The 18,687-nt window shown below is 45.6% G+C and overlaps 1 protein-coding gene across 2 annotated transcripts in view; it reads right to left on the bottom strand.

Moving 5' to 3' along the window:
- Positions 1 to 1,810: 1,810 nt before the first annotated feature.
- The window catches only part of LOC147422056 (putative leucine-rich repeat receptor-like protein kinase At2g28990), a 103,784-nt gene continuing 86,907 nt past the window's right edge, over positions 1,811 to 18,687 (bottom strand). For both annotated transcript variants that reach the window (XM_086503823.1, XM_086503822.1), the window contains 2 exons: positions 2,341 to 2,467; positions 1,811 to 2,263 (listed from right to left, as the gene is read on the bottom strand). In XM_086503823.1, coding sequence (XP_086359949.1) covers positions 2,015 to 2,263; positions 2,341 to 2,467 — 376 coding nt within the window. In that variant the 3' untranslated portion in view covers positions 1,811 to 2,014. The remainder of the gene's footprint in view (positions 2,264 to 2,340; positions 2,468 to 18,687) is intronic.

Here is an 18,687-nt window from a genome sequence, read left to right as displayed (position 1 = left end):
TGCCCGAGTATGGGGTCAAAGGTTTAAGGATAGCTGTTCAATATGAAACATGTGTGCTTGAAAAGGGTGATTTTGTTTTTTCAAAAGGAATATTACCAAAACACCCCTATAGTTTTGAGAAATTCCCAAAATACCCTCAAAATTTCCCAACATACCCTTGTATCGTTTTCGGGATGGATTTGCCCCAACTTTTGCATAGTCTAATCTTTTTATGACAATGGAGTTCTAGCTTCAAGTGTCTTCGACAAAACTATTCACCAATGAGGTCACGAGGAGAGGAAGGTTATTGAGAGGTAATTTTGCGAATTTTGAAGAAATTGAAGGGCATTCTGGAATTTTTGGTTAAATATGAGCGGTATAATTTTCCTTTCTAAAATTTGAGTGGTATTTTGGAAATTTCCACAAATTACAAGGGTTTTTGGTAATTTTCCCTTTTTTCAATGTACAAAGCAAATGGTGAAGAACATCAAGTAACAAGTGTGGTCCGTGCCTCATTATGGCAATAAATGGATGTCAAGTTTGGGAGAGAATTGTGTGGAAAATCAAGTTGGCAAGATGTCTTTTTGTCTTGGAAGGCAACTGTTGTACCACTGCCTAGATGCACGCCATTAAATACTGCTAAAAGGATACAAAGTAAAGGCATTGACACGGAAGAAAGCCTATTGGTTCAAACAAAGAAAATAAGGATAACAAAGTAAAGACTACATAAGTGGATGGTGGTAAGACACCTTGCAGGAAAAATTTCATTGCTTCTTTTTGTCTTTGTTGTGTTGGGCCCTTTCAGTGCATAATTATAATTTTGGGTCTAGTTGTAGTTCGTCACTCCATTAAAAGGTTGGAAGTGTTTTGTCTTTTGACATGTATAGTGTGCTTTCCTTGCTATGTTAAGGCAAGCAGTAATAATGCATAAGATCGACACTCAAAACAAAGTTCTTTTTGCCATTTAGTGTGCATGTTGATTATCCTTGTTTGGAGGGGGTTTGGAAAGGGAATGCCTTTTTATGATTTTATTTACTCATTTACCAATCAAACACCTTCCAAAGCTCCTTGATGGCAGTCATTGTTTAGAGTGAGTTTGCTTTATTGATCAATCAAACACCTTCCAAGATCTTTGTTGGTGATCATTGTTTAGAGTGAGTTTGCTTTATGCGATGGCAATTGTTTTTTCAAATCTTCAATGAGCTTTACTTCTTAGTGAGTGAGTTTACTAATAATGTTGTTAGTAGAGATTCAGATTTTCAAGATTGACACTACTATTTTGGTGGATGGAGCAACTTTACAAATAATATTCTCTTTTGTGGGATATGATGTTTTACTTTCATTGCCTTTTGTTAACATGATGGTTCCTTCATTGCTCTTGAGTCAATTGACCACAAGGTCTATCCATGGAATTGAGTTGGCATGTGACTAAAAGCCTCTTTCTAAAGAAATTACAAGCTGCTAGGAAAATCTTCCTTGAGATGATTGCTATGGAACTCCAAAAAGCTTGAACCTATGTAAATTGCTGATAATTTAGTTCATGAATATTTGAATTGACTCATTAAAGCTAGTTGAAAACAAGCAATATCAAGGGGAAATAAAAGCATCATAGGAACACTAATTCTAGGTGTTAAAAGTGAATATTCGATACTAATTGAAGGGTGATTATGTTAATCACACATTTTGACCGTTCATGCTTTTTTTCTTGCTCGCTTTTCATCGCTCGATGGTTTTTGACTCAAACATAATATGGTGGTTAAGGAGATCCTTGAGTGTTTGGCTTTTGGCCAATGGTCTATGGCCCTTGCTTTATCATTACACAAAACAAATATGGTAAAAATAACCCACTTATATATGACAATCGATCACCATTACATGTTCTTTATAGAATGCTTAATACATTTATTTGCACACATTTCCAAATTGATTGGTTCAAGCTTTATTTTGATGAGCAATCCATAAGGAGGCAGGGCCCTGACATATGTACACATGTTGGATGCATTAAATCGCGGAAATGGAAAACTCCTTGTTAAAGTTAGCGAGCAGTAATTTCGGCGGTGATCATCGAGTTTGTGGTGTTGTCCACTTCTCCTTGAAGTTCAATGGATAGAGCTGATTTGAGCTCCAAACATACTTCACTCATGTTGGGCCTGTTCCTGCTTTCAAATTCCACACACCTCATAGCAACATCGATGACTTTCCATGCCGCCGACAAGTTGTATTGTCGATCGAAGAGGGAATTGAAAACTTCATGTATATTTCCTCGCTCAACATGAAACTTGGCCTGTAATTACAAATATGTGAGTTTAGCATCTAGCTCATGGTGCACTTTAAGAAAGCTCCATTTTCTTGAGCACTTACCCATTCTGCAAGGTGCTGCCTAGCAGGCTCTTGGGTGAGTACAGGCCTAACACTACATATTTCAAGCAACACAATACCAAAGGCATACACATCTACTTTGCTGGTAGCCAGCTGTCTTTCAGCATACCTGCAAAAGAACAGCTCCATAATGAGTCCAACAACTAGAGGTCCCGCAACAAATGCACTACCTAAAGATTCAACTTTCAGATACCAAAAACTTTTGAACTTTAGAGGGTTTTCAATGTACAGCACATCGATTAAGATCATCACCAACAAACAATATGTAAGTTGTGAATTTTAACTTGCAAGTTACCAGGTACTCCCTTCCTTAACGCCAAAACATTTTAAACTGATATTACAAGAGAGGTTTTCTGTTACAGCTTAACCCATAGGCTGTATCAAATTGCTGTATAAATGTCAAAGCTTTCATCCTATTCCACTAAAACTCTCAAATTTCACTGTTGTGCTGCCTTCCTTGTCCTAAGCCTTTGGCAAAGGAGATTGTTATAAACAAGTGGCTGTAAGAATGGTGCTCCTGTATTGGCCTTTTTTCACATTCTGTCACCTTTTTTGTCTACAATACTTGTACTACCTACATGAGGGTGAGAAAAAACAGCCATATCAAAGTGTCCTAGAGGCAACCCTGTGTGTCCATGTACACCTTGTCATTATTTTGATTGGGTGGAAAATTTATTGAGCATGTCAGCCTAAACTGGGGTGACCCATTTTATAGTGCTCTACATGATTTTACTAGTATATGAGTGACCTGCTACCCCTCATTCTCATTACCTAGTTGTATGAGCATTCTCCAGAGTTCAATATTATTGCTCTTGGGTCATTCTCTCTCCTCTCTTCCTCTCTCTTGCAGTGTCTGTCTCCTCTATCTGCTCTCTTCTCTTCATTCTTTCAATCCCCCACCAGAAAAGCGGGTTACCAAACTCTAGAACCTGTAGGGCTCATGTGTTCCTAGCGCTAGGATTGTCACCAATGAGCTCTAATGAAGCTGCTCCCAAGAACATGAAGAAACTCAATACATGTCTGAGTTGAAGACCTATGGGAAAAAATTGACAACGGCGTATCCTAAAGATGGGCTGTGTGACCAGCAATGATACCGAAATCCTCAATGCTCAATGGTGAGTACATCAAGGGTGTGTTAGCAAGGTCGCATCAAGGCCTCCAATGAGCGCAACATAATGCATCAGCTGACTGTGAATCTGACCAGTAGGGTTAGGTGTAACCGGCTTGGCACTGACAAGACGGTAATCTCACAGCAACACACGAACAAAACTGAACTTTATCACTTGAATTCAAAACTCAAAGTAGTCGCAACACAAATTGGGGGAGTTACACTTCTAGATCTACTGGCCCCAAAGTCTGGCGCCACCTTCGGTACTTCTTTTATATTAGATAATCACATAGTGCAACTACCAGAGAGTCCACTCTGTGATTTGCTACCAAGTTGATCTCCATGGTGGCCCTCTCGGCTCCTTTATAAAGGCCCTTGGCCAAAAAGAAACAGATACAAAAAGCTAGCATTGGGGAAGAGCAACTGCTAATAATGCTACCACCCATAAAGCCAACCCCTACAAAAAGTCAATGCTTCTGAAATCTCAACGCATTTTGTGCTGACAGCCTTACAGCATTGCCATGTCAACAAGTCCGTACGCAGGTGCCACATCATGACTTATGATCTTGCTCTCTCTGCTTTATCCTTAGCCGCAGGTATAGCTGCCACGGCATCACTTTTAACATACCTTACCGATCAAGTGAGTCATTTAGTGCATCAAGTCATCACTTTGAATAAAGCAAAATGTCTTTAAGTGCTTTCCGGGACAGCAGATGCTTTCCTGCGAGGGAGTCTATGTTTGCATTGCATCTCTACAGGTTGCATCCAAGGACGCATGGGGAGTGTTGTGCAAGCATTAGTTTTCAGCTCACAAGTTTTTCTGAAGTTTTGAAACAGGTTCACACCTTTTTGATAAGTGGCCGGCATTAAGTGGGCAGTTCACTTAATTAAAAAAAGAAACTTAAAAAGAGGACGCCCCATATCTGGGTAAAAACAGCAGAGCTCTAGCCATCTCTCTCTCCTCTCTCTAGAAGCTGTCACGACCCTTTTCTCTCTCGTCTCTATTTTAGTCACCTCCCTCCACCTGCTAGTGTTGGGAGAAAAAGCAGGTGATGGTTGTACATAAGATGTAGGATTCTTTGCTATTGTGTCTGTGTTTTGCAGGTACTCCATCTCAAAGAAAGGAGCAAGGAGGCTTCGGCCTACGCTTGGGATTCCGGAAACGGCATCCAGGACGGATTGCAGAGCTTCTACACTTTAGGACAAACTGGAAGGTATCTAAGTTGAAAGCTAGCTTATCAGGTTTCAAACGGCCGAACAGGAAGGAAACGACCATCGAGTCTGAGATCAAGAACACAGGGGTTTACTCCGGTTCTTGTGCTTGTAAAAAGATTCTCCCCATAATAAAGATTCTTTTTAAGAAGAGAGATCAGGCCATCTTTTGGTCCCCAATAGTGTGTCAATCTTCCCCCTTTTATACCTCTGTCAAGTTCTATTTATTTTCAACTTTTTAAATGCTCGTGTGCACTCCCGTTTGTGACAATGGTATCAAAGCTCGGTAGCCTCTCTTTTTTTGGAGAGGATGACGATCCTCCGAAGGAACGGGAAGAACTATGACGAGTCAAGGAAGAACCGCTGAAGAAGAGCTTCAGCAAGTATGAGCTCAACTTGTAGAATTGCAGCAACTCCTTACGCTGCCAGGTGTCGCAATGCACAAGGGATCTCTAAATCGGAACAACTAGCCTAACAAAAGCAAAGGCCAAGAAAAAGAAATTTCTTTGTTCAATGACACTAAAGATGTCTCTATCTCTTCCCCGTCATACTCTTCCGATTATACTACCTCTACTTCTCATACAATCTACATCCTCTTCTAAGAGGAAACCACGGAAAGAGGTGTCACAATGCACAAAGGATCTCTGAATTCGCCTAACAAAAAAAAAGGCCAAGAAAAAGAACTTTTTTTGTTCAATGACACTAAAGATGTCTCTATCTCTTCCCCGTCATACTCTCCCGATTATACTACCTCTACTTCTCATACAGTATCTAAACCCTCTTCTAAGAGGAAAGCGCCTACTACTACTCTCCATAACACTAAAGAGAAGCCCAAGTTCAAAAAGGACAACTGCAAGCATCACCATAGGATGCGAGTTTTCAAATCCAGTGACAAGGACGTCAAGTTTTCCAGTTACACTGAGCAAAGAGATATCTCCAAGGCATTGTCCTTAGTTAGACAGTTTGAACTTGCTTTTGCAAATGGAAACTTCACCAAAAAATCTTGTTGGGATGTATCCCAAGGGAGACGGGCGGTTGGCAACGATTTTGGAAGGTACTCAAGCCAGACCATGGACTTGGTTCAAAGCTGAATTTTATAAACAATTCCTCCCGCCCGCCTCCGAGAAGGATATTCGGAAGGAATGGGACTAGCTCGCCCCGAAGGGATGTGAGAAAGTAACGACCTATGTTGACAAGTATTGGTCAGTTCTTTTGAAAGTCACCCCTTTCATGAAGATTTCCAAGGAGGAAAGATGTAAAAGCTCCAAGCAGGCCTACAATTGCAGCTTCGGAAGAGCGTGAAGGTGTATCCCCATGATACCCTTTGGACAATGATGGATTCGCAATCATTTCTAGAGACCTACGCTCTATTGAACTCCCAAAAGGATGGAACAAAGCAGTTACCGTGAGAGCGGTATATGACAATCATGGCAACCAATACCGAAAGCGTCCTCCTGGGAACCCTGATTGGTCTAAGAAGCCAAAGGGCACCGGTAAGTGGCTTAAATATCTCCCGCCCACCCAAGTACAAACCTTCAAAAAAGAGATTTTGCCCTCAAGTCTTGATACAAAGCTTTTTCAATTTATTGAAAGGTACAACAACTGTTTCACTGTTCTTCCTAATAAGCTACATCAAGAACGTCCAAAAGATCATCATATTCATCTCATACCGGGTAGCTCTCCTCCTAACCAACCCAACTATACAAAGGAAATTTTCAAGTCAACGAGCTTCTAGAGAAAGGTTTGGTAATAGTGCCAAACTTAAAGAAACCTTTGAGGTTCACTACGATCCTTCAAGAGATTGCATCGATACAGTGCTAAACTAAGAAGCCAATGCATTGCCTTATGAGAGTAGACAGGTCAAGGATGCAGATTTGCATGCCTCAATCTACGAGAAGGAACTTATGGCTTTGATTCACACCTCATCTACCTAGAAGTATTATCTTCTAGAAACAGATATTGCATGATCTACGATTGTGAGTTACTTTCACTCACTATCGGGTTGATTGTTGCTAACAAAAAGAAATGTCGATATGAGTATAAAATGAAAGCCATATGTGCAACCTCCAAGTCAACCTGTTGCTAAGAAAGCGTGCTCGCTGCTGCTGCCCGCAACCCCCCCCCCCCCCCCCCCCCCCCCCCCCCCCCCCCCCCCCCCCTTCTACGCATTGCCTGCCCACAGCTTGCTACCCACTGCCTGCCCTCTGCCCACAGCTCGCAGCACACTGCCCACTGCCTGCCCATTGCCTGCAGCTCACAGCGCGCTGTCCACTGCCCACCCCCTGCTCACTTCCTGTCCCGTGCGCCCTACCCCTAGCCCGCAACCATTCATTGCGTCCCCCCTTGCGCCCCCCACCCCAGGTCCTGCTCGGCTGAGCTCGTCAGTACCTTCGACGTGCTCGGTCTAGCAGAGGGCCACGATTTGTCGACGTCACTTCGCCCCTTCTCCACAACAGCAGACATTGATGGAGGCTCGTGCTCCACCTCGGAGGGACTCTCAAGCAGCCCCCTCGCCCGGCCCTGCAAAGCCCACCATCCGACTTGCTCTTTCGCCAACAGAGCAAGCGAGCCTCGCAGCAAAGGTGGAACGCCTTCAGGCGACTTCCGTCATCTGCAAGATTCTCAACACCAGACCTAGCGGAGGAGAGGTGCGTGATCTTCTCCAGGCCCGCCTTCTCGCAGAGGTGGGTAAGATCTTGGATGTTCAGTTCCTCGGACGAGGTTACTATCAGATAGAGTTCGAGACCTCCAAGACGGCGTCCAAGGTCATCGCGATGGGCCCCTTGGCCATCCGAGCAGTTCAAGTCCACTTTCGATAGTGGAGGCATGGTTTTGATCCAGCTACAGATGTTCTGGTAGAGGAGGCAGACCTCCCCATCTCCGTCTGCTTTTTCGGTTTGAGGAGGGAGCACCTGCCACTCTTGTCCAGGATAGGCTCAGAGATTGGGACTCTGGAGATACCTCTCACGGTAGCCTCTGTAGTTGCCAAGGCGGCCGGCATCCCCTCAATATGTGTTCTGGTTCGGGACACCCACTCTCTCGAAGGTCATCCTACTACCTCAGGTGAGTGGAGGTTGGTTCCGTGAGAGCGTGGAGTATTCGGACCTCTCGAATCAGTGTTTCATTTGCAGACAGATGGGCCATTTGGCAAAGGCCTGTCCTCGCAGGGGGCCTCGACCCACAACGCATGCGCACTCTCCCAAGGCTGAGCATGCCCAGCTGCGAGACACATAGGCTGGTACCTCGATTGAGATCATAGATCAGACAGCTGACGGTTGGCAGCAAGTGCTTGGCCGCCGCCGACAAGGGCGGGCTTGCTCCACTGCTCCCTCTAGTGGCCGACCTTCTGCAGCTCAGCAGCGTTGGGTTCCGACTGGGAAACGTTTTGATCCCCTTCAAGGGGGCCCGCCTGAGGAGGCCCCGTCCACTTCAGTTCCTCCATCTCCACCTCCTCCTCCCTCAGACGCTGCCGCTCCCCCTCCCCCTCCCCCGACTCCTCCTCCCCCCTCCCCCCACCTCCACCTCCAACTTCCGTCCCTCCTCTCTCCCCGGTGGGGCCCACAACCTCATCTCCCGACCCCTTCTCCACTCCTCCTCAGACGTAGGAGACTGGACACGAGTCTGCCGCGAGGTGATCTCTTGGTAGTGCTTTCGCTACGAGCCGTGTGGCTCAAGAGGGGCACCGCCACGTGAGGCCGCCTTTTTTGGTGCACACTTCTCATTTTGCAACAGTCCCTAGAGGTTTGACTAGCTTTGACATTCACAAACGTTGGGACTTCTTCGACTACAGCTTCACACTGTTCCAGGGTGACTCTTCTCCTGACCTAGAGGAGGCTTGCTTTCGAGTCCACGTCCTCTTTCTTGCAGCTAGAGGCATTGAGGCTTTGGACATAGCAGTGGGTTTCTCCTTCCCGCTGTGTGGCAGGAATTCCACAGAGTGGACCCAACACACAGTTCTTGATTGGCTTCAGATTCAGGCTACTGAGTTCTCACACCACACAAGGGACTTAGGGGTGACAAATTTGGTGTAAACACTTTGGCCTCTTGCCAAGATCAGTGTGACGCCTCCGGATGCAGCGGGTTGCAGGCACATTGTGGCGCATTTGTTTGCTGACACTCACAACCCCCCTTGTTATGTATTTGTACATGAGGATTCTTGGACAAAGGATGTAGCCCTTCGGGCTGCACGCTCGGCTTCCGCCTGGGCGGGACAGTCACTCCATTCGCGCTTGTCTAGAGGTCGTTCGGATGCGGATTACTCCCCATCCAAACCGGCCTCAAAGATAGTGAGGTTGGCTGTTGTGGCAGCATCTGTTTTCTCTCACTAACTCCACGAGGATCATCTAATGGAATGTGCAGGGATTAGGAGGGCCCCAATTTCAGTGTCAAAAGGAGTCGATTGCGTAAGGAGCTTCAGAGATGCCTTGTGGGTGGTGAGATTGACATTCTTATGCTTCAAGAGCATCATCTTTGTGAGAGCTGCATTAGACGGTGTGGTCAGATTTTGTGTGGTCGCTATGAGACATTTTGGTCAGTTGCATTTGGACCTCAAGGCATCCAGGGAGGGGTATGTATGACTATTGCGGATTCTTTGCAGCAGGCCATTGTGGGCAGAGGGATTATTGTGCCAGGCAGGGCTCACTGGATCACTATGCACGTTCAGGGTTGCCTCATGGGCTTCCTGAACATCTATGCGACCAATGTGGCGAGTGCACGTGTAGAGTTTTGGTCTCATATTGTTGAGTCTCTGCCGCAGGCAGAGCAATGGTGCATTGGGGGTGACTTCAACATGTTGGAGGACCCCTCTGACAGGATTGGAGGTATCCATACTACTGTGCAGGGAGTTGAGCTGGCAGCTTGGGAGAGGTTATGTATGACTCTGAGGGTTGTTGGGGTATAAAGCCCAATGTGGTCGCCCAAGTAAGTGGACGGGCCGCCAGGTATGTACACATATTCTTTTGTAAAAACCTAATAAGAACTCACTATGCTCTACACATTACAGTAGAGCGAGTTCACCATATCGTCGTGCTCTTCTTCTCGCACTCTCTCTCGCGTCGCACTTCCGCTCGTACTCCTTCAACTGGTATCAGAGCTCAGATCGAGGCTCAAGGCAGCACTGCAGGAGGCTAGAGTCACCAACTCAGCTTGGAGTGAAATTCGACAGGCGAAGACACGGCCCCAAATCTCGTGAGCGAGCCCGAAGGGCTCGGTGTTGTCAGAATTTCTTCCTGAGGTCATCTCGGCCACCGTTCGGCTTCGACAAAGGTCTGCGCAAGCCATTTTCGACTACGTGGTCCCGACGGGTGCAGATCCGACTGCAAATTTGGGGTTTTCGGCCTACGACTGCAGGTGCTGAGGATATCGACACTCCCAGAGTGTTGATTTGTGGCTGTCTACACATCGAAGGACGGCTCACAGTTCTTGGAGGCGTGTCACATACGACACAGGCGCATCTACACACAGACTGTAGGCGACATCCACTAGTTCATCAGGTAGCTTGTGTTTGCTGCTTGATATTCCAGATTTCATCCTGACATTGCAGGTACTTCCACATGGGATGTATTGTCAGAGATGATGTATGTCTCTTGAGGGTTTTCTGGCTGTGAGTCACGCAGCAAACAACCGCCGCAACGGTTACAGCACACAGTGGGAAATTTGTGGATGTATGACTTTGTGGGAAGTCTATGTACTGTCAGATTTACTGCAGTCGAGTGAGGTTTTATTGAGCTGGGGGATTCTCGAATGTTGAGATCCTTTCGGTGATACAGGTCTTGGAGCGATCCCTCGAGCACCCTTAGATAGGCAGCTAGGATGTATTGACTGTGAGTTAGACAGTTGGGATTGCATCTTTGCTTTACTGCCGTTGAGGCATTGTCGCAGTTTATGCTTACAGGACAGTGACAGGACAGTCAGAGACAGTACAGGTGCAGGACAGGTTTACCCACAGCTTACAGTGTCAGAGAGACAGTGTTTTTGAGCTGTTTTTTGGTCTGTTTTTGAGTACACCAGAGCCATTTTACAAAGGAAACTCTGCCGAAATTTATGCAGAATCTGAAGCTTTCTTGGTTCATTTGACAGGTTGATATTGGTTCAGAGGTCAGTTTACAGGGGAAACTCTGCCGAATTTTTCCCAGGAAAGTAAACTACTGTGAAGCGTAGCTATGGCTGGATCACAGGACACTGCTCTTTACAATATCAAGAAGCTGGATGGAACCAATTTCCCATTGTGGAAGAAGCAGATTTGTCACGTGTTGGTATAAAAGAAGCAGATAAAACCTATAAAGCTCAAGGGGATAAAACCAGAAGATATGGACGAAGATGAATGGAGCGAAATGGATGAATTGGCACTTTCTACCATTATGCTGACTTTGGCAGAAAGCGTTTACTTCAATGTAGCAGACGAGATGTCGGCTTATCAAGCATGGTTAAAGCTGAGTGATCTTTATGAGAAGCAGAGTGCAGCTTCACAGGTATACTGGCTTAAGAAGCTTGTTGACTTGAAGATGAAAGAAGGGACACCTATGTCCAATCATTTGAATGAATTCAACACAATCTATAGTCAGTTGTCAGCTCAAGGTGTCAAGTTTGATGAACCTTTTAGAGCTATGTTCCTGTTGATCACATTGTCGGAAAGTTGGGACACTTTTCGCACAGCTTTGAGTAATTCTGCACCTCCAGATGGTTTGAACATAGCAGGTGTAGAAGGAAGTTTGCTTACTGAAGAAACCAATAGAAAGACAATGGACAAAGGCAAAGGAACAGCCTTAGTTGTCAGGGGAAGGACCAAAGAAAACTACAAAGGTGGAAAGAGGAATCAGTCTCGTAGCAAGTCCCGCAGTGTTAAAGGCAAGAGTGACATAGAATGCTACCATTGTGGCAAGAAGGGTCACATGAAAAGAGACTGCAGAGAATGGAAAGCAGAAAAAGGCAAAGAGAAAGCTGAAGACCATGGTGAGAAGAACAAGTCCTCAGTGAAGATTCAAGAAATAAATGTGACAAACACTGTTGCAGAGGATGACAGTCTAGTGTCAGGAGACATCTACTTCTTGAAGAATACAATGGACTCAGCTCTTCTCACAGCATCTGATGGACATGCACTGAGTGACTGGATTATAGACTCAGGGGCATCACTTCATGTGTCTCCAAACAAGGAGTGGTTTACCTCTTATATGACCACTAAAGATCATGTTCGGCTAGGCAATGGGCAGACATGTGAGATCTTAGGTGTTGGAGATGTTCAATTGAAGTTTCAGAATGGCTCTTCTTTCACGCTGAAAAATGTGAGACATGTTCCCGCAATTACAAAGAGCTTGATCAGCACAGGTTTACTTGATGATGATGGCTACGTCACCACTTTTGGACAGAACATGTGGAAGATATCCAAGGTTTCTATGACAGTAGCACATGGAGTAAAGTCTGGAGGACTTTACATGATTTATGTATCAAATGTCTCTAAAAATGTAATCAATGTAACCGAGCAGCCGAACGTTTCTTTGTGGCATAGCCGATTAGGACATATGTCCAAGAAGGGAATGGAAATCTTGTCTCGTTCTGGTTATTTGCCTGGCTTTTCATTTAATGATTTTGAATTCTGTGAACATTGTCTGTATGGTAAGCAAACACAGCAGCCACATAAGCATAGAAGCAGTAGAAGAGATACACAGTTGGCACTTGTTCATAGTGATTTGTGTGGACCTATGCCTAACCTATCTCTAGGGGGAGCTTCTTACTTTATGACATTTATAGATGATTACTCGAGGAAAGTATGGGTTTACTTTCTCAAGCACAAGGATGAAGCATTTAGTGTTTTCAAAACGTTTGTGACACTTGTGGAGAATCAGAGTGGCAAGAAGCTTAAATGCTTACGCACTGACAATGGTGGAGAGTATGTTTCAAAGGCCTTTCAGGACTTTTGTGAGTCAAAAGGTATAAAACGTGAACTTACTGCTCCTTACAATCCTCCTCAAAATGGTGTTGCTGAGAGGATGAATAGGACCATACAAGAGAAGGTCAGAAGTATGTTGTCTAATGCACAGCTGCCAAATGGGTTTTGGGCTGAAGCTGTATCAACAGCTGTTCATCTTGTAAATAGATCTCCTAGCAAGGTTTTGCAGAAGGATTCAGTGCCAGAGATGGTATGGTCAGGCAAAATGCCCTCATACAAGCATCTCAGAGTCTTTGGCTGTGAGGCATATACTCACGTTCCAAAGGAATTTAGGAACAAACTTGAGCCAAAGAGTAGAAAGTGCATCTTTCTAGGCTATGGTAATTCTGGTGAGATGGGGTACAGACTTTGGGATCCCGAATCCAGAAAGGTTGTCCGCAGCAATGATGTTCACTTTAATGAATCCAAATATCATTCTAAACCAGAGAGGGTTGAGGAGATTAGAAGAGTTGTCTTCCAAGAAGATGGACCTGCACGTGCAAGACAAAATGTCAGGGCTCAAGAGGAGCAAGGACAGGATAGATTGGAACCACAGGTTGTGGCTGAGCCTGAGCCACCTATTGTGCGTAGATCTGGACGTGTTACGCGACCTCCTGATAGGTTTGTTCCATCTATGAACTATGTCATGTTGATTGATTGCAATGAGCCTTCATGTTACAAGGAAGCAGTGCAAATGAAGGACTCCGGGAATTGGCAATTGGCCATGCAGTCAGAGATGACAGCTCTGCATAAAAACAAGACATGGAAGCTAGTTAAATTACCACAGGGCAAAAAGGCTCTACCTTGTAAATGGGTTTACAAGTATAAGATCACCGCTCATGATAGTCAGCCAAAGTACAAAGCAAGGCTTGTTGCCAAGGGCTTTAAGCAAGAACAAGGCATTGACTTTGATGAAGTCTTCTCTCCGGTGGTCAAGATGACTACATTGAGATGCTTTCTTGCATTGGTTGCCATATTACATTTGGTGTTGCACCAAATGGATGTCAAGACAGCGTTCTTGCATGGTGATTTAGATGTGGAAATTTACATGCAGCAGCCAGAAGGGTTTGTTGAGAAAGGCAAGGAAGATTGGGTATGCCAGTTGTTAAAGAGTCTTTATGGCTTAAAACAATCACCGAGGGCATGGTACCATAAATTCCACAAGTTTATGCTTTCTCAAGGCTACAAACGTAGTGAGTTCGATCACTGTCTATATACAAAGAAGGCTAAGGATGGTAGTTGGCTGATCCTTATTTTGTATGTGGATGACATGTTGATTGCTGGCAAGCACTTGGAAGAAATTTCAGCTTTGAAGTCAAAGATGGAAAAATCGTTTGACATGAAAGACATGGGTGAGGCAAATCATATACTTGGTATGCGCATTGAGAGAGACAGATCAAAGAAGTTGATTTGGTTATCTCAAACAGAGTATATTGACAAGGTTTTGCAACGTTTCAATATGGAGAAGGGAAAGGCACTGAGTGTTCCATTGCCACCATATGTGAAACTTAGCAAACAAGATTGTCCCGTGTCTGAGGAAGAACAGGCTGAAATTGATAAGATTCCATATGCGTCTGCAGTGGGTAGTTTGATGTATGCAATGATTGCTACTCGCCAAGACATTGCAGTTGCAGTGGGAGTAGTAAGTCGATACATGTCAAACCTAGGCAAGAAACATTGGGAGGCAGTGAAAGGAATATTGAGATACCTGAAAGCTACAAAGAGTATGCGTATATGCTATGGGAGTTAGGAGCTAAGTGTAAAGGGTTTTACAGACTCAGATTATGCGGGTGACTTAGACAACCGAAGGTCTACGTCAGGGTATGTCTTTACATTGGCTGGTGGAGCAGTATCATGGCGTTCTAGATTGCAAGATTGTGTTACTCATTCTACTACAGAGGCTGAATATGTTGCAGCATCAGAGGCATGCAAAGAATCAATTTGGCTTAATCGACTAGTAACAGATTTGGGAATCAAAGAAGAGATGCCTGTGTTATATTGTGATAGTCAAAGTGCTATACAATTGGCTCGCAATCCAGTTTATCACTCAAAGACAAAGCATGTGGATGTGAAGTATCATTTCATCAGGGAAATGCTCGAGGATAAGCAACTTCAGCTTGTCAAAGTTCACACCACAAAAAATCCTGCTGATCTACTTACAAAAGGACTTCCCTCAGAGAGCTTTGCGCATTTTCGCAAGCAGTTAGGTGTAGGGTAGTACATCACTTCTCTACATCTCTTGTATATTAGCTTGTATAGTAGCTTTAAGTGGGAGGTTGTTGGGGTATAAAGCCCAATGTGGTCGCCCAGGTAAGTGGGCGGGCCGCCAGGTATATACACATATTCTTTTGTAAAAACCTAATAAGAACTCACTATGCTCTACACATTACAGTAGAGCGAGTTCACCATATCGTCGTGCTCTTCTTCTCGCACTCTCTCTCGCGTCGCACTTCCGCTCGTACTCCTTCAAGGGTTTCGGATGTGTGGTAGCATTCTAGCTTTGTGAGGCTCCCAGACAGCCTGGCCTTCTCTCGTTCGAACCGCAGAGTGGGAGGAGTGAATCTATCTCGGATAGATCGCTTCTACACTAGTGACCACTTCTGTGACTTGGGTGCGACAGTTTGCATTCTGGCTAGGACTTCTTTTTCGGACCATGCACTAGTGATCCTCACAGTGACAGATAGACAGAGGAGGGGGAGGACGATGCTATGTATCCCTGAGAGGGTTTTGCTGGACTCTGCGCTCAGAGAGCGAGTGGTGGCTCTTTGAACAAAGGGCTTAGACATGCAAGACTCTCCTGCTCACACAGTGGCCTCTGGACTTCCTCAGCTCAGTCTGCTTTTTCTTCAGGAGTCCTGCCTGGGCTGCAGCGAGAGAGGAGAAGCAGTGTCTCCAACAGGGCGTTGCTTCCTTGCAAAGGATGCAGGAGCAGCATCCAAACAATCCTTGGTTAGAGGAGCAATTCCACCAAGCCAGGAGCTTGAAATCACAAAGGAGAGGCGCCATGAGTTTGCTTTCCATCGACAATGGACCTAGGTGGGTGAGAGTGACAGGGACTTTCTTTGAGACAGTGAGATCCCGACATACGCAGGCCAAGGTCAGGCAGTTGAGGAGGCCTTACGGGTCAGTTGCTTCAGAGCCAGAGGATATGCAAGCGGTTGCTACTGACTTTTACCGTGACCTGCTGTCAGTAGAGCCTTAGTCAGAGCGTCAAGATGCATGCAGAGAGCATGCCTTGTCTTGTGACTGAGGAGATGCGCCAGAGGCTTGAGTTGGCTCTTCAGCTAGAGGAGCTCCACGTGGCCCTTAGAGCACTTCCCCGTGGTAGCTGTCCAAGTGAGGATGGTTTGACTCCCAGCTTTCTCTTAGAGTACTGGGACTTGCTTGACTCAAATCTCTGCAGCGCTTTTCAGTACATCCTGCACACATGAGAGATGCCTGACAGCATGAGTGAGGGTCTGATTTACCTCATTCCCAAGGACAATGGCTCCTTGGATGAGATTCGACAGTGACGGCCCATCACCATCCTCAAATCAGCCTACAAAATTCTTGCCAAGGCTCTGAGTTGAGGATTCAACCACTTCTACAGAGCATTATACATGGGACACAGACAGGTTTTGTCAAGGAGTGTAGTATCCTTGACAACATCTTTACGTTTTGGGAGGCATCTGCTCTCACTCGTCTCCGTGGTGAGGATCTAGTGATACTTCTTCTCAAAATTTGAGAAGGCCTACAATAGAGTTAACTGGGACCTTTTGGAGGGGACTCTACGTAGGATGGGCTTCTCAGATGCCTGGATCAAAGGTGTGTCAGCTCTCTACAGACGGACACACAGTTAGGTACTTTTGGCAGGTTGTAGAGGTGATCGCTTCATGCTCACATGTTCGGTCAAACAGGGCTGTCCTCTTGCCCCTTTCCTCTTTCTGTTTTATGCTGAGGCGATGAGAAGATTTTTCGCTTCACAACAAGTTGGTCTACGTGGCTTAGCGCTCCCTGTTCGGGGTGACGAGCTACTCGATGCTGAGTTTGCAAATGACTCAGCTTTGTACTTGGAGGGCCAGGAGGCCAACCTTCACAGGTGTGAGCAGGCTCTTGAGACCTTTTGTTGTGCATCAGACGCACGATTAACTGGAGAAAGACAGTGGCTTTCTCGGTTGGTAGTGCTCCTATGCTTGATTGGCTGCCAGGTGAGGGTTTCAGATGGATTCCCCGAGGGACTGCAATTTGGTACTTGGGCTGTTAGGTTGGTTTGGACTTATCTCTTGAGCAGCAGATTGCTCCCCTCCTTCTGCCCATCAAGAGGAAGCTGTTACATTGGAGCTCCGCACGACTTTCTCTGGCAGGCAGAGTTGTAGTGGTCAACCAGGTGTTGTTGGCTACTGTGGTACATCACATATTGTTGGATCTTTTCGAGTTCCTGCATCAGTTAGGTAGAGAGGCTGACCACGAATTTCCTTTGGTTAGGGCGCGACACTCAGATAGTCCGGGCCAACGTGGCCTGGCAGGTCATCACTCTTCCTTGTTCTCAGGGGGGTTTGGGCATCATAGACCCAGCACAGCACAGCACAGCACAGCACAGCGCAGCAGAGCCCTTCTTGCGAAGTTTGTTGTCAGAGGATTGCTTCCAGGGGAGGATCGCTGGAAGGAGTTTTTGCTTCAACGGCTTAGTGCTAGAGTCCCTCAGGCTAGAGGCCCTAGGAGACCTTTGACCAGATGGATTTTCACAGAGATGTGCAGAGTTGACCTGAGAAGGAGACTGTCACAAACTGCTAGGTGTCAAAGCCCTCAAGAATGGAGCCAACTTACAGATGCCGGCCAAGGGGCCTAAACCCTAACAAGAACAAGTAACAGAAGAAGAAGTCCTACCAACTTATGGGGACCCCGTCCGATGGGGCCCCAAGTGACCTAGAGAGTTAAAATAAAGCAGGACTCGCAGATGATGACGTGGCAATTTTCGGAAATCACACGGACAGTGCTGATGTGGCAGGCCGTACGGAGTTCCGCGTTTTGAGGTGGCAGTTGTATGGAATTCTGTGATTTACATTGGCAGCTTTTTGGCTTTGCTTTTGGACCAGAAGCTTTTGAGTATTGAAGGTTTTTCACTATAACTGCTTTTCAGGCCAAGGGCCTTTAAATACGAGGTTAGGGCTCATTCTCTGGCATGCTTCTTGGAGAAGGTGAAGAGTTTGGAGTACCAGCTTGTACTGTGTTAATGCAATATAAAGAAATACCGAAAGGGGCGCCAAGGTTTGGGGCCAATACTCTCTGGGGTGGAATTCCGCCACTCCGTGTCGTCTGTCGTCTCTCTCTCTCTCAATTCAGTTGTTATTGAAGTGTTAAAAGTCTATTCTAATTTGTTCTTTTCTATCGGCACATGGTGCCCGTCTTGTGACAGTGGTATCAAAGCATCAAGCGTGTGCTTTTCTAAAAGCATACCGGTCCAACAAAAGAGCAGACAAAGCAAATCAAAGACTACTGGAAATTTATTTGGGGTGGCTTCGTGCTCTGACCCCGGACTTATTAGTCACTCCCACCCTTACTTCATCGCGCATCGGGCGCGCTCCCATCTTCACCGCTCATGTCTTACAGGGCATAAGCCAAAAAGATCACTTGCAAGAGAAGGATCCAAGATTTGTTTCGAGTTACTGTTTTTCTCAAAAGCAGTGCCATGCAGATGTGGAAGTCTATAGCTACCAAGCCGCACAGTCCAAGGACTTGGCAAGCTTTCAAGAAATTATTATTTTTTGCCCGAAGTTCTATGGTTTCTGAAATCTTCCTTTGGAGTGCAACTTCTGGTAGAGTGGGTATCCTGAAATGCTTGCCATGGAAACCCTAGCAGATTATAACTTGAAATTTCTCGACATCTCTCAGTAGATGTCTCTTCACGAGCAGATGACCTTGGAGGTCCAATGCGATTGCTATCTTGGGACTACCATCGCCGCCAAATAAAACATTGTCTGTCCAAGAGCCGATGGACCATGATGTGCTCGCCTACAACCTTACAGAATGAACCTAACCCTAAATTTTGGTGCAGGTTTCAGGATGAAAAGTCAGTCGACTTTTTGAGCTCGACTGAGGTCGAGAT

This window comes from Adiantum capillus-veneris, chromosome 27 (genome assembly GCF_014529385.1).
Source record: "Adiantum capillus-veneris isolate H3 chromosome 27, ASM1452938v2, whole genome shotgun sequence".
NCBI lineage: Eukaryota > Viridiplantae > Streptophyta > Polypodiopsida > Polypodiales > Pteridaceae > Adiantum > Adiantum capillus-veneris.
The sequence above is the reverse complement of the archived record's forward strand: the minus strand, read 5'-3'. Positions and strand labels throughout refer to the sequence as shown.